This window comes from Loxodonta africana, chromosome 6 (genome assembly GCF_030014295.1).
Source record: "Loxodonta africana isolate mLoxAfr1 chromosome 6, mLoxAfr1.hap2, whole genome shotgun sequence".
NCBI classification, from domain to species: Eukaryota; Metazoa; Chordata; class Mammalia; order Proboscidea; family Elephantidae; genus Loxodonta; species Loxodonta africana.
Genome location: NC_087347.1, coordinates 8,665,289 through 8,679,937, shown reverse-complemented (window position 1 = coordinate 8,679,937; position 14,649 = coordinate 8,665,289). Strand labels below are relative to the sequence as shown.

The 14,649-nt window shown below is 46.4% G+C and overlaps 1 protein-coding gene across 1 annotated transcript in view; it reads left to right on the top strand.

Moving 5' to 3' along the window:
* The window catches only part of TRPM8 (transient receptor potential cation channel subfamily M member 8), a 96,090-nt gene that overhangs the window by 72,612 nt on the left and 8,829 nt on the right, over positions 1 to 14,649 (top strand). The window contains exon 21 of the mRNA XM_023557703.2: positions 8,632 to 8,822. Within this exon, the coding sequence (XP_023413471.2) occupies positions 8,632 to 8,822 (191 nt within the window). The remainder of the gene's footprint in view (positions 1 to 8,631; positions 8,823 to 14,649) is intronic.

Genomic DNA, 14,649 nt, shown 5'->3' with positions numbered 1-14,649 from the left:
GGAGGATGGAGATTGTGTCCACAGTCTCAGCACCTGGCCGGGGGTGGGTTTATTTGACCCATGAGAAGAGCTGGGTTCTTTCCTGTGTTCAGTTCATCATTCAGGTACAGGTTGCATGCTGAGCTGCCCTGTGTATTGTTCACTGAGAAGCACCAATGGCGGATAACAGACAGAAATGGTCCATCGCATAGACGCATAATGTCTGTTCTGTGCCATGTGCCTGGGGTACAGAGACCAAGAGACCACTGGTGCCCTGGGGCCTTAAATAGGGAATGTACAGCCCTTTCACTGACCTCCCTCACCTGGTGGCCAGGAGGGACTCGGGGATCAAGGAGGAAGCCAGACATATGTGATGTGTGGGAGGCCCAAGTCTGAGCTCCCAGAGAAGGGTGGCAGATAATGGGTGATTTTGTATTCACGTGAACGGAAGGCAGCAATGACCAAGTCCCAAACTTGAAGTAAGGGTGGGACGGATTGAAGGGGTTTGGAATCTGATTTACAGTGACAATGTAACTGGGTCCAGTTGTCATCGAGTCCACCCCAACTCATGGAGACGCCATGTGTCAGAGAAGAACTGTGCTATGTAGGGTTTTCAATGGCTGATTTTTTGAAAGTCGATCAGCAGGCATTTATTCCGAGGTACCTGTGGGTGGACTCATACCTCCAGCGTTTAAATTTGCAGCCCAGTGCCTTAAACCTTTGTACCGTCTAGGGTCTGAAGGGTCTCGTCTTTGTTAATACGCTTTCTGGGAACTAAAGAGCGGCTAGAGACTGCCCTCTTGTGATCTTTGGATTTAATTATCAAAACTTCCTTTCTGTTAGTTGTTCAGGGCATACTCCGAGCAGATGGCCCCAGACTGTGACCCCTGTCTGGCATCAGATCAAAATATTAGTTCGAAAGCTTAACCATATACAAGGGCAACCTTATTAACTGCAAAGTGAATGTACGCTTGGGGATTTTAAGGAATTACTGGCAGGCTGTCTAGGTGGCGTTCAATGGCAAATAGAAGTGGATGCAAACATCTGCAATGATTCTACATGAACAGTATTGATCACAGGCGCTGTGTGGCATAGCAGAGGCAGGAGTGAACCTAAAGCCAGTCAGTGACTCCAGGGTTGCCTTAACAGTTACTGTTGTTAGGTGCCATCGAGTCTGTCCCAACGCATAGCGACCCTGTGTACAACAGAACAACACACCGCCGGGTCCTGTGCCACCCTCAGTCCTTGTTATGCCTAAGCCCGTCGTTGCAGCCACTGTGTCAGTCCATCTCGTTGAGGGTCTGTCCTAACGAGAGTGCTGAAATTCCTGGGTGGTGCAAGTGGATTAAGAAGCCCCGGTGGCGCGGTGGTTAAAGTGCTTGGCTGCTAACTGGAAGGTCAGTGGTTTGAACCTACTAGACGCTCCTTGGGAGAAAGATGTGACAGCCTGCTTCTGTAAAGATTTACAGCATTGGAAACCCTATGGGGCAGGTCTACTCTGTCCTGTAGGGTCTCTATGAGTTGGAATCGGCTTGATGGCAATGGGGTTTTTGTGCTTGTTTTTGCAAATGGTTAACACACTCGGCTGCTAATTGAAAGGTTGGAGGTTCAAGTCTGCCCAGAGGTGCTTTGGAAGGAAGGCCTTGTGACCTACTTCAGAAAGATCAGCCACTGAAAATCCCATGCATGGAGCACAGTTCTACTCTGACACACGTGGGGTCGCCATGAGAGTCAGAATCAACAGTTTGGGGCAGTGGTGGCTTGTGGTAGAATTCTCACCTTCTATGCAGGAGACCTGGGTTCAATTCCTGGCCAGTGCTCCTCATCCATCTTTACTGCTGGGTGTGGTGTTCAAGCTGTCGGCACCACCCAGGGACTGTCTTGCGTTGTGTGATACAATTGAGGGACCGGTACTGATACATTGTGATTAGCTCAAGTCCACAGGTTGTATTAGGGCTCACTCTGTGTGTTGTACAGACCTACGGTTTTGACAAATGCATGATGTCATGTGTCCACCATTACAGTGTTCTACAGAATAGTTTCACTGCCCTAAAAATGTCCCATGCTGCACCTGTTCCTCGCTCTCCCGGCTTCCCATGAACCCCTGGCAACCAGTGATCTTTTTGCTGTCTCTGGAGTTTTGCCTTTTCCAGAATGTCGTATCGCTGGAATCATACAATATGTAGCTGTTTCAGGTGACTTCTTTCACTTTGCGATACATATGGCTTTTTTGATGCTACAGAATGAGAGGGACTCAGGGTGTGTTGAGGCCATGTGGCACCCCTAGCAGACAGGCTAGGGCACAGGCAGGATGTCTTAGTCGTCTAGTGCTGCTGTAACAGAAATACCTCAAGTGGATGGCTTTGACAAAGAGAAGTTTATTCTCTCACGGTAAAGTAGGTTAAAAGTCCAAATTCAGGGAGTCAGCTCCAGGGGAAGGCTTTTTCCGTCTGTCTTCTCTGGAGAAAGGTCCTTGTCATCAGTCTTCTCTTGGTCTGGGAGCATCTCAGTGCAGGAACTTGAGGTCCAAAGGACACGCTCTGCCCCGGCGCTGCTTTCTTGGTGGAATGAGGTCCCCCATTCTCTGCTTTCTTCCCTTTCCTTTTCTCTCTTGTAAGATAAAAGGTGGTGCAGGCCACACCCCAGGGAAGCTCCCTTTACATTGGATCAGGGATGTGACCTGGTAAGGGTGTTACATCCCACCCTAGTCCTCTTTAACCACACGCAGAGATAATGATTTATAACACACAGGAAAATCACAAAATGCAGGACCACCACACAATACTGGGAACCATGGCCTAACCAAGTTGACACATATTTTTGAGGGGACACAATTTGATCCATGACACCCCTCTTCCTCCTTCTTCTCATTTTTCCTAATCAGAAATGGATGTTGAATGTTGCCAGAAGGCTTCCTGGCAACTCTTGGACTGATACTTTTCCTTTTGGTCTAGTGTTATGATGAATTATAAAAAATGATGAATTATATAAATATTCTTAATACATTTAGTCATCCTTCTGTGGTCAGGGCATATTTTTCTTTTAATAGTCCTGCTGGATTTCATTTATGTACAAGGCTATGTGAATTCTAAAACCCTGTTGTCTCTTGGCAGCACTGTCAACCTCAGCAAATTTCTGAAGTTTTGCCTCCTGTGGGGGTCTCTGCTTCCTCCTCCTCTGCTGCCCAGCTGAGGGTACTCAGGTGGTTTAAGGGGACAGAGGTCAGCTGTCATAGGAGACCCCCGGCCTCTTGGGTAGTTACCAGGGACAGGACTCTCTAAGGGGCACAAGACACCACTGGAAATACAGAGACAAGGGGACAGTGGCAGAATTCCTCTTAGGGACACTAGCTGGGACGTGGCTGGAAGACTTTAACAAGCCATCAGGCTGGGGGAGGGTGCAGCCCTGGAAACTGGTACGAGTGCCTGTTGCCGTCGAGTCAGCTCTGACTCATGGCGACCCCATGAGTGTCAGAGTAGAACTGTGCTCCACAGGGTTTTCAGTAGCTGATTTTTCAGAAGCAGATTGCCAGGCCTTTCTTCCAAGGCACCTCTGGGTGGACTTGAACCGCCAACTTTTGGTTAGCAGCTGAGCACATTAACCATTGGCAGCACCCAGAGCCTCCCTGGAAACCAGAGAAGGTCTATGAACTGCTCTGGACTCTTGTTTTGTGGAGGAGAACGTGTGAGTGCCGTCCCGGAGAACCCTTCTCTGCAGAGCTCAGTGTCTTCTCTACTGAAATGTTGGAAACAGTGTCTCAAGGATATAAAACATTATTAACAAAAATAGTTTGAAGCAGTTTTCAAGCAGTATTCGCCTCCCCTGGGACGTTCTGATGTCTCTGTGAGACCGTGTCTGGAACTGAATTGAGAGAAAAGGACGCTTTGGAAGCTTCTGACACAGGGGGAAGGTGGACCTCAGGGTCTGAGTGGACCTCAGCCTGGCCATCTCAGAGGTGTATTATGTGTGTGAAGCGGCTTTGGGTCTGAGTGTCCAGTGATCAGCTCTCTGACCTGCACCCAGCGTTGTACCATTTTCTCCATAAAAGGACGTTTTGGAAGCTTCTGTCTTAGGGGGAAGGTGGACCTCAGTGTCTGAGTGGACCTCAGCCTGGCCATCTCAGAAGTGTATTATGTGTGTGAAGCGGCTTTGGGTCTGAGTGTCCAGTGATCAGCTCTCTGACCTGCACCCAGGGTTGTACCATTTTCTCTATAAAAGGATGTTTTCCGGCTTTATCCACCTTTGACCCTGACGAACGAGCCAAAGTAGCTGAGATTCCAACAGGAGGATCCTTGCAGTGCACTGGGTTGTCCTGAGGAATAAATACAACGATGTGAAAAAAAACCCCAAAAAACAAACCCGTTGCACTTTAGTTGGTTCTGACTTGTGGCGACCCCAGTGGGTACAGAGTAGACGTGCTCCACAGGGTTTTCAAGGCTGTGACGTTTCGGAAACAGATAGCCAGGTCTTTCTTCTGCGGCACTGCTCAGTGGTTTCAAACCACCAACCTTACTTAGGTTAGTAGTCAAGTGCAGACCGCTTGTACCACCCAGGGACCTAACACCGACATGATGCAGGAGTTTTTAAATAGAGAACGATGCAAACGCAAAGCACTGTGTTATGGGCACTGGTTAAATACGTTCTAGATCGGGGTCAGCAATCTTTTCTTGTAAAGGCGGTTAGGGTCTTTGCTTTGGCCAGAAGCGCTGAAGCAGTGCCCAGCAACCCTGCACCTGTGCCTGTCTTTCGGCTTTGCAAAACCCAGCCTTAAATCTAGGGCAGAACAAAAATAGGTGGCGGGCTGGATTTGGTCGCCAAGCCTTAGCTCACTGACCTCTGTTCTGGGTAATCCAGAAGGTATGAAATGTTTTCCCTGACTCCAAGTAACCACTTAAGCCAAGAAGCTCATCTCTTCCTGCTTGAACCCTTCTTGCTGCAGTTGCTCCCGGAATGCTTTAAGGGTGGGGGAGGGCCGGTGGATGGGTGGCATGTGGCAGAGAGAAGGCCCCCCACTCCTCCAGGCACCCTGCATGCCCAAGAGGAGAGCAACTCCTCCCTTCAGTGGGATCTATGAATTCTTTTTGGGTAAAACCTCAGAGAACAACATTTGATGTTTTCAAATGGATGCGATTGCTTTTTCATGTCTGAGTTTTGGGGGAGGGATGGCGGGCAGTATTATCCTTTTTTTTTTTTTTTTCACTAGATACATCAGGTTTTAAGATGCTCCTAGGGACGGGATTTTGAATGGCTGTAGTTGTCCTGGTGCAAAGCAGTCAGCTGTGATTGCTGGCCAGTTCTGAGGCTGGACTTCCTTAAACTGGGGCATGGCCGTCATCTGCCCCGATCGCAGCAGCAGAAGGGAGCAGATCTCTTTGCAGGCACCGGAACCAGCTGGGGACTAGCGAGGGCCAGAACACTGTGCTTGTTATTAGCCCCCAGGCGACCTGACCTACATTTGGGAGAAATGCCTTGCTAAGCGTTGGATTCAATTTGTTGCACTTGAATACTTCCTAGTCCTGCCTAGGGCTGTTGTGAGGATTAGTCAAGTAAGCATCCTATATACCTAGTATAGCACTTCTTGAAGGAGCCTGGTGGCGCAGTGGTTAAGTGCTAGGCTGCTCACCGAAAGGTTGGCAGTTTGAACCCACCCAGCACCTCCAAGGGAGAAGGAGCCGCTGATCTGCTTTTGTGAAGATTACAGCCAAGAAAACCCTATGGGACAGTTCTGCTCCTTCACATGGCGTCGGCTAGAGTCCAGAATCAACTGAGGCCCCCTAACAACAATAGTTTAACAATAGTTTAATAGTCCCTGGGTGGTGCAATTAGTTAATGTGCCTAGCTGCTAACCGAAAGGTCGGAGATTCAAGTCCACCCAGCAATCTACTTCCCCAAAAATCAGCCATTGGAAACCCTTACAGAGCACGGGTCTACCCTGACACACAGGGGGTTGCCGCGAGTTGGATATGACTTGATGGCAACCGGTTTTACTGGTATAGCACTTACCTGTAGACGATGCTGAGTAAACATTAACTCTTTTCTCTTTAAAAACCACCCTGCATTCAAGAGGCACTTGCTGCAAAAGTCTGCTTCCACAGAGCCCAGGACCTGGGCAGGACCTCAAAAACAAACAAACAAAACAAACCCAAACTCATTGCCGTCGAGTCAATTCTGACTCATAGCGACCCTATAGGACAGAGTAGAACTGCCCCACAGAGTTTCCAAGGAGCACCTGGCAGATTTGAACTGCCAACCTCTTGGTCAGCAGCCATAGCACTTAACCACTACGCCACCAGGGTTTCCAGGGCAGGACCTCGGAGGTGTTCGATTCATGGCTGAACTCCAAGAAAAGAAGAGCTGAGTTTGCAGTAAGCGTTGTCAGCGTAGGCTGGCGTTTGCTGGTGTACGTGATCTTTCCTGGCTTGAGATGTTTAAGCCTTAGAATGCCAAGTGCCCAGCAAGGAGAAGAAGGTGTCACCGCGAACACATCCGGTTACTCTGCCTGGTCACCTCACTCAGGTTTGGCCCCTGAGGTTTTTACCCTGAATTTGGACACCTGAGTGCTTTCCTGTTAAGGATTCCCTTGTTTATTTCAAATGGTTCATCGCAGCTTCTTTGGCTCGTGAAGGGATGATTTGATATTCAGAATAAAAGTATCTTGGGTGGATGAACTTCACAAATTTTAAAATGCTCTGTAGTAGCATTTTACCAAGTAGTTAAATCAAATCTTTTTGAAATAGAGGTAGCTGCCATAGCATCGGGGTCTGACGTACGACGACCTTTTTGTCCAACAGAATGAAGCATTGCCTGGTCCTGCTTCACTCTCGTGATAGCCAGCAAGTTCAAGTCCATTGTTGCATCTATTGTGCCAGTCCATCTCACCGAGGGTCTCCCTCACCCTCCCTGGCCCTCTACTTCACCAAACACGACGCCATCCTTCAGCCATTGATCACTCCAGATGCTGTGTCCAAAGCAAGCTAGTTGGACAGTGCTCTGTTGTGATCCATGAGGTTTTCACTGGCTAATTTTTGCGAGTAGATAGCCAGGCATTTCCTTCTAGTCTGTGTTAGTCTTGAAATGTGTCTACCATGGATGACCCTGCTGGTGTTGGAAACACCACTGGCGTAGCTTCCCGCATCATAGCAACGTGCAAGCCACCGCAGTTTGGCAAACTGACAGATGGGTGGTGAATTTGCAATAGAGCTCCCCTCAGCGATCTCACATTCCACTGTATGCGATGGTGTTGGACGGGGGTGAAGCAAGTAGACACTGGCTGGATTGCAGGCATCCGGATCCTGGCTTTATCATGTTCTGGCTGGGGAACTCAGGCAATTTGCTTGTCCTAACTGTGCCTCAGTTTCTCGATCTGTTAATTGTAGCCGATAGTAGGATTTATATCATAGATTTGTTAAACCAAAACCACGGCCATCGAGTCGATTCCAACTCAGAGTGACCCCACAGGGTGTCCACAGCTGTAAATCTTCACGGAAGCAGTCTGCCACGGCTTTCTCCCGCGGAGCTGCTGGTGGTTTAGAACTGCCAACCTTCTGGTTAGCAGTCGAGTGCTTAACCACTGCACCACCAGGGCTCCTTGGAGAGTTGTTAGGTGGGTTAAATCAATTAATATTAGCGAAGTGTTTATAACAGTGTGCAGGGGGTAATATGTTTCAGCTATTTTATGTTTTATAGTTTCAGTTTAATTCATCACTGAAAAATCAGTGCAATAGTCAGTTTTGAGGTAAGACGCGAAATCAACTTTTTTTATAAAAGGAATTCATGCTCCTTGTGCAATGCTTGTGAAGCGCACAGAGAAGAGATGAAAGAACACCCATGACGTGACACCGGAGACAGCCACCGTTAATGATTTCATCTATTTCTCCCTGTGAAGTGTCATTCACATAGTGAAATTATGGCCTCAGTATCAGCGTTAGCCTGATCGTTTTCACTTAACCTATATTTTAAGCATTTTCCCAAATGGTAAAAGTTATCTGTAAACACAATTTTTAATAACTGCATAAGGTAATAGTTCTGGTTCGCCATGCCACGGGATACGTTTTCTTAGTTTGGCACATTTGGGGATGGGGGTGGGAGAGGCTGTTATCTGTAGTGCTGTGGTCAACACGGGGTGTCTTTGGGCGAAGCAAGTGCTTAAGCGCTTGACTACTAGCCTCAAGTTTGGAGGTTCGAACCCACTCAGTGGCACCTCCGAGATAGGCCTGGCGATCTTCTTCCGAAAGGTCACAGCCTTGAAAATCCCATGGAGCAGATTACTGAGCACACATGGGGTTGCCAGGAGTTGGGATTGACTCGACACAACTAACAATAACAACAACCATCTGGACTTGAGCCATTACCGTAATCCATTACTATCACCCACCAAGTCTGTCTTAGTCTGGAAGCTCAGCTGAAACCTGTCTGCCACGGGTGCATAGCTTTCGGCATCGTAGCAGCATACAAGTCACCACAAAAGGCCAAACCAACAGATAGCTGGTGGATTTGAACTAGAGCCTTTTTTCTTTTTTTTGAGCCATTGCAGTAATGGGTATCCATACATTACTGTAAAGGCTTGAGTTATTTCAATAATGTCAATATGACTGTATTTGACAATTAAATGATGATGCTCAGGCTTGGCCTTTTCTTTTCTCCTCCTGCCAGCTACACGGTGGGCACCGTTCAGGAGAACAACGACCAGGTCTGGAAGTTCCAGAGGTACTTCCTGGTGCAGGAGTACTGCAGCCGTCTGAATATCCCGTTCCCCTTTGTCGTCTTCGCTTACTTCTACATGGTGGTGAAGAAGTGTTTCAAGTGTTGCTGCAGGGAGAAGAAGGTGGAATCGTCTGCCTGCTGTGAGTGGCTTAGGTTTGTGCTTGGGATCAGAAGCAGTGGTGAATTTCCAGGGAGGATGCCTGGTCCACGTTTCAGCAGGAAGGAAGTGTCCACAGTTGTTGCTCGGCTCACATCTGTGTGTCTGGAAAGATTTTTTCTATTGCTTCTTTAAAGCCTACTCTCTGGGGGATGCAGCGCTCAGAGGAGGAGGTGAGGGTTGTAGCTGCAGGACTGAACATTTTCCAGCAGGCATGGCAGGGCCCACAGTACTTCAGGGGCCTACAAAGATAGTTTAATTTCTTTGAAAATCAGAAGAAAAAAAATAAATAAACTTTTAGGTTGAAAATCCAGGCACTGTAGAAATGGTTTTAAATAAGATAGAAACTACCTCTGACCTCAAACAGGCCTCATAATCTAGGGGAGAAGAAAGAAAATGAAAAAGCTTAACTGAGGAATGTGGGAAGCACCAATTTAGGGGATATCAGGGCACCATGATAGACACATAGAAACCAAAACCAAACTCGTTGCTGTAGAGTCAATTCCAACTCATAATGACCCTATAGGACAGAGTAGAACTGCCCCATAGGGTTTCCAAGGATTTGAACTGCTGACCTGTGGGTTAGCAGCCGAGTTCTTAACCACTATGCCGCCAGGGCTCCATAGAGGGCACTTAAACCAGACTAGAGTGGGTCCGGGAAGACTTCATGGAGGAAGGGGAAAGTTGGAATTAGCCAGGCAAAGGGGCAGAGGCTGGGAGGGCCCCAGAGTGAGGAGTCATCAGAGGAGGAAACCAAGAGAGATAAGAGAGAGGGGCCCCCAGGGTGGAGGGTTGCAGAGACTAAGGAAAGGCCTGCCATATGATGGGTACAGTCCTGGATCCCAAGGGAGGGAGAAATGTATTCAAAGGACATGGTAGTGCAGGAAATGGTGATGGAATTATGGGATATGCATCGCAGTATCTCTTTGCTGATTAAATGTGTTTCCTTTAGGATGGAAGTGAACAAAGAAACTCCCAGGGTCAGGTTTGGGGGTTCATCAGATCACCATTTTTATCCATTGCCATCAAGTTGGTTTTGGCTCATAGCGACCCTATAGGACGGAGTAGAACTGCTCCATAGGGTTTCCAAGGCTGTAATCTTTGCAGAAGCAGACTGCCACATCTTTCTTCCATGGAGCTGCTGGTGGGTTCGAACCACCGATCTTTTAGTTAGCAGCTGAGCCCTTAACCACTGTGCCACCAGGGTTCTCCACGTGAAACTGTACCTCTCAAAGCAAGCTGCTCATTCTCACGACTTGGGAAAGAGGAGTCATTTCAGGGTGTTGTGTGTGTGTGTGGTGGGGGGAGGGAGGAATCTTGAGATATGGCCCCCCTCCCCGCCACTGGAGCACTTTGAGGAAAAAGAAAAGTCTCCCTGAAGTGGAAAAAATGAACACTGAGGGCAATTTGGAAAGGGGATAATTTAAGGGAGAATCCAGTGTAAATAATTAGAGGAACATGGTTAGAATGTCCTTTTCTCTGTAGATTTTTGCCACAATGAGTTAATTTTCTTCCTGCTTTGTTCATGCCTTGCTCATCCTATTCCATTGGTCATACCATTCACAGAAGTTGTGTCTCCCAATGGCTGCTGGGTGTATGTTGCACTCTGGATTTTTCTTCATGGCGTCTGATAGTCATTGACCACCATCATTGGATTCATGTTCCACCTTGGACTTACCGTTCTTGCCCTGTAGGGAAATGCAAAATATTTAGATGATTCAGGCAGTAAAAACATAAAATTTTCCTAACATAGGCATGATAACTGGTGGCAATTAAGAAAAATTCAGCTTGCCAAGGTCCATCATGTTTTTGTGGGATTCTTTCAGCTACTTAGAAATGGAGGCAGGATATGATAGGACCTTAAATACTGGTCATAACATACTTTTGTTCTATCTCTGGAACTGTGATCCGCTGAAGACTGGCTTTCAGAATGTAAGTATACCAACAACCCCCAACTCCTGACATAGTTTGAAGAACGGCTGTAGTCAACTCTTTTAACAGCATCATTTCCAGACATTAAATATCACTTTTTGGGATGTCATTAGCTATCACTAATGAAGAAAAGTGTTTTGACAATTTGGATAGATTGCTGTCTTTTCTTCCCATCCTTTTGCCTTGGAAAACAAAGTGAGTCATTTCTAACTAAAATAATGAGGAGTCTTTGTATCAGGGGAGGAGAATTGGAAGTTCAGATCTGGAATTTAATTGTACTCAAAGACCACGCTGAAAGATCAGAGGGCCAATGCCCAAAGTAACAAGATGCCTCAGAAGGCCTTTGGTCCTGACTCAAAACTATCATGGAAGGTATTTAAAGGGTTTGAGAGATGACCCAGTGGACCAGTCTTGGCCTTCCAATGACATAGCCTTAAACACGTTTTGTGTGTGTGTGTGTGTGTATATATATATATATATATATATATATATATATATATATAGTCTTACATGGTTCTAGAGAAAAAACAAACAACAATGGATAAAAGTTGCAGGGAGGAAGATTTTGCAGGATAAGGAAAAAAACAATGTCTAACAGTTAGTGCTATCTGGAAATGCATGAAGTTGCCCTGTGGAGTAGTGAATTCCCCATTACTATGTGGTTCAGGATCGCAGTGGGTGGGCGGAGGCATTGCTGTGCTGAATGAAGGTCTGCTCCCAAAAGATACATTATGCTAGGCCCAAGATCAGTGGACCAGGAAACCCAGCGTAAGGGCAAATCAGTCCTCTAAATGCAGGGTGAGATTGAGAAAGTGGGACGCAATGCACTGCATTCCCCCAAAACTGATTTGAAGATTCAACCCAACACCTGTAACCCATTGCCATTGAGTTGATTCCGACTCGTGATGACCCCGTGTGACAGAGTAGGACTGCACTATGGGGTGTTCTTGGCTGTAATCTTTATGGGAGCAAACTGCCAGGCCTTTCTTACATGGCACTGCTGGCTGGGTTCGAACCGCCAACCTCTTGGTTAGTAGGTGAGTGCAAACCATTTGAGCCACCCAAGGACCACAAATCTCCAATATGTCCAGCAAATGGAAAAAGCTTCAGCTTGAGGAAGCAAACAGATAGGTAGCAAAGGTCACATTGAAACATAGTGAGTGATGCTGATCTAGATCCGTCTCCCGAGGGGGGCCTCTGGGAAGGTGGGTGCTCTCATGACATTCAGAGAGAGAGGGAGTGTGAGTTCGGGCATTTTCCTTCCTCAAACAGTTCTTATACTCGAGAAGGAACGGTGAAAAAGTGGGAATTGGAGACCATGAAAGGACAGGCTCCTTTTCTGTCCAATAATGGTGCAGTGATGACAAGAGAGAATGAGCAAGAGTTGGGCTTACTCACTAGAGGCTTCCCGAGGCGGCTGGTCCAGAAACCACAGCCCCGCCTTGTGGTTGCCAGTGCCTCCTAAATGTACCTCATGTTGGCCTCCAAAGGATGTGGAAGTCATGGGATTTAATTTTGAAGTTGCCCTTCTTGGTGAAAAACACATGATTTTGCCAATAACTTTCAGAACAGGTAGAGCCCAAGCTTTCCTCTTTGATACTTTTGTTTTGTGACATCTTTAAGAATAATGAAAATGTATACTACCTGATACTTGCATTTTTATAAAATGTAGTATTTTCATGGTTAAAAAAACAATACGTATTCATTATGTTGGATGCTGTCGAGTCGATTTGGACTCCTAGTGACCCCATGTGACAGAGTAGAGCTGCCCCATAGGGTTTCCTAGGCTGTAATCTTTATGGGAGCAGATTAGCAGGTCTTTCTCCTGCAGGGCCATGGGGTGGGTTCGAACTGCCAACCTTTCAGTTAACCGTTGCACCAACAGGGCTCCTTGCATATTCATTATAGGACACTGGAAAAATTCAAAACACCAGTAGAAAAGAGTAAACCAAACACCAGTTGCTGTCGAGTCGATTCCCCCTCAGTGACTCTATAGACCAGAGTAGAATTGCCCCATAGGGTTTGCAAGGAGCGGCTGGTAGATTGAATCTGCTGACTTTTTGGTTAGCAGCTGAGCTCTCAACCACTGTGCCACCAGAGCTCCAAGAAAGAGTTAGAGCACATGTAACCCACCATCTAGAAATAAATATTGTCAGCAGTACTTCTATTATACGTATGTTCTATTATTCCCTTATGGTTGTGTAATAATTAGATCACTCTGTGCACACACATTCATAATGTGATTTGCTCATTTAACTAAAAATATATTGTGAACATTTTCCATATCCACAAATATAAATCTACATTGCCATTTTTAACTGTGGAATATTCCAGCTTATGGATGTACCATAATTAATTTAACCAATCCCTATGGTTAGACATGTTTTGATTCTTCTGGTAGCATATAACAGTGTGATTAAAAGCTTTGGTCACTCATTTTTGAGCATATCAGTAATTATCTTCCTTTGAGAAGAGAAATTTCTAGGTAAAGGTATGTACACTTTAAGGTTTATATATCGCCTGCTGCCCAGTTCACCACCATGCTTACCCCTTTTTTCCCATTCAGCCTCATACTCTCCCCCAAAGTCTGTAAATATTTATAGATTTTTCTGCAGTGTTCGAGAGGCCTGTTTCTTCTTGCCAACACAGAGTGTAATATACCTTGTTAATTTTCGTTTCACCCTCCATGGGATGGATTGGCACAACTGCAACAATAAGCTAAAACATGCCAACGATCATGAAGGTGGCGCAGGACGGGGCCACCTTTCCCTTCAGTTATACATAAGGTCGCCATGAGTCGGAGCTGGTTGGATGGCAAGTAACAACAACAATTTTTCATTTTGTCAGTGAAGAATGTTGTGTTATCATTTCAACCAGCATTCCTTTGACTGCTGGAGAGTTGGGGTATTTTTTTCTCCATAATTTGTCATTATTGTTCTTCAACCATTTGTGTTTGGAAATGTCTATCTCCTTTCTGTGTTGATCTTTTTTTTTTTTTTTTAAGTAATATTTTATTGAGTTTTTGGTCAAAGCTTACATAGCAGGTGAGGTTCCCATTTGGCGATTTCTGCACAATTTGTTCAGTGACATTAATTTCATTTATTATAATGTGTCAGCATTCTCTTTAATTGTGTTCTGTTTGTTCCACTTCCAGGGCTCTAGTTTCTCTGTCCCCTTGTCTTCTCATCTTTCCTTTTGAGTAATTGTTGACCTTTTGGTCTCATACAGATGTTTTTTAAATAGGGCATAGATCTTACAGGTAATACCCTATATTTTGTGTGTGTATTTCCATGGATCACTTTTGGGTGGCCTTTCTGGCCATGGTCTTGTAACTTCCACCCAAGTGACTGGGCAGGTCCGTGCAGATATAGTAGTTGTGGCCCACCAAAGGGAAAGCTCAGTTTTGCCATCCCACTGGGCTTGAGGTGAGCCATCCCAGAGGCAGGAAAGAGAGAATCTCACCACTACCAAGAAGAACAGCCAGAAGCCAGGATGTCCTTTGGATCCGCAATCCCTGGGCTGAGAAGCTCCTGGAAGCAGGTGACTGAGAGAGGGGGAGAGCTGTAACCCTGAAGACAGTGAGAAGCGGTGGCAGGAGAGACCCAGCAGCAGGAGACGGAGCAGTGCACTTCCCGGCCCATGAAGAGGGGAAGCTGAGTGCCTTTGGGGAGAGGTCTAGGGCCAGGGAGAGGCATACCTGCAAACACAGCTGGGAAAAGGCTGTCCTGATGGAAGAACTGTATCCTTGAGTGTTCCTGAGCCTGAATTGTAACCTGTCATTTCCTTAATAAACCCCATAATCGTGAGTATTGTCTGTGAGTTCTGTGTGGCCAGTGCAATGAATTATCGAACCCAGTAGAGAAGTAGAGAGTGCCGTG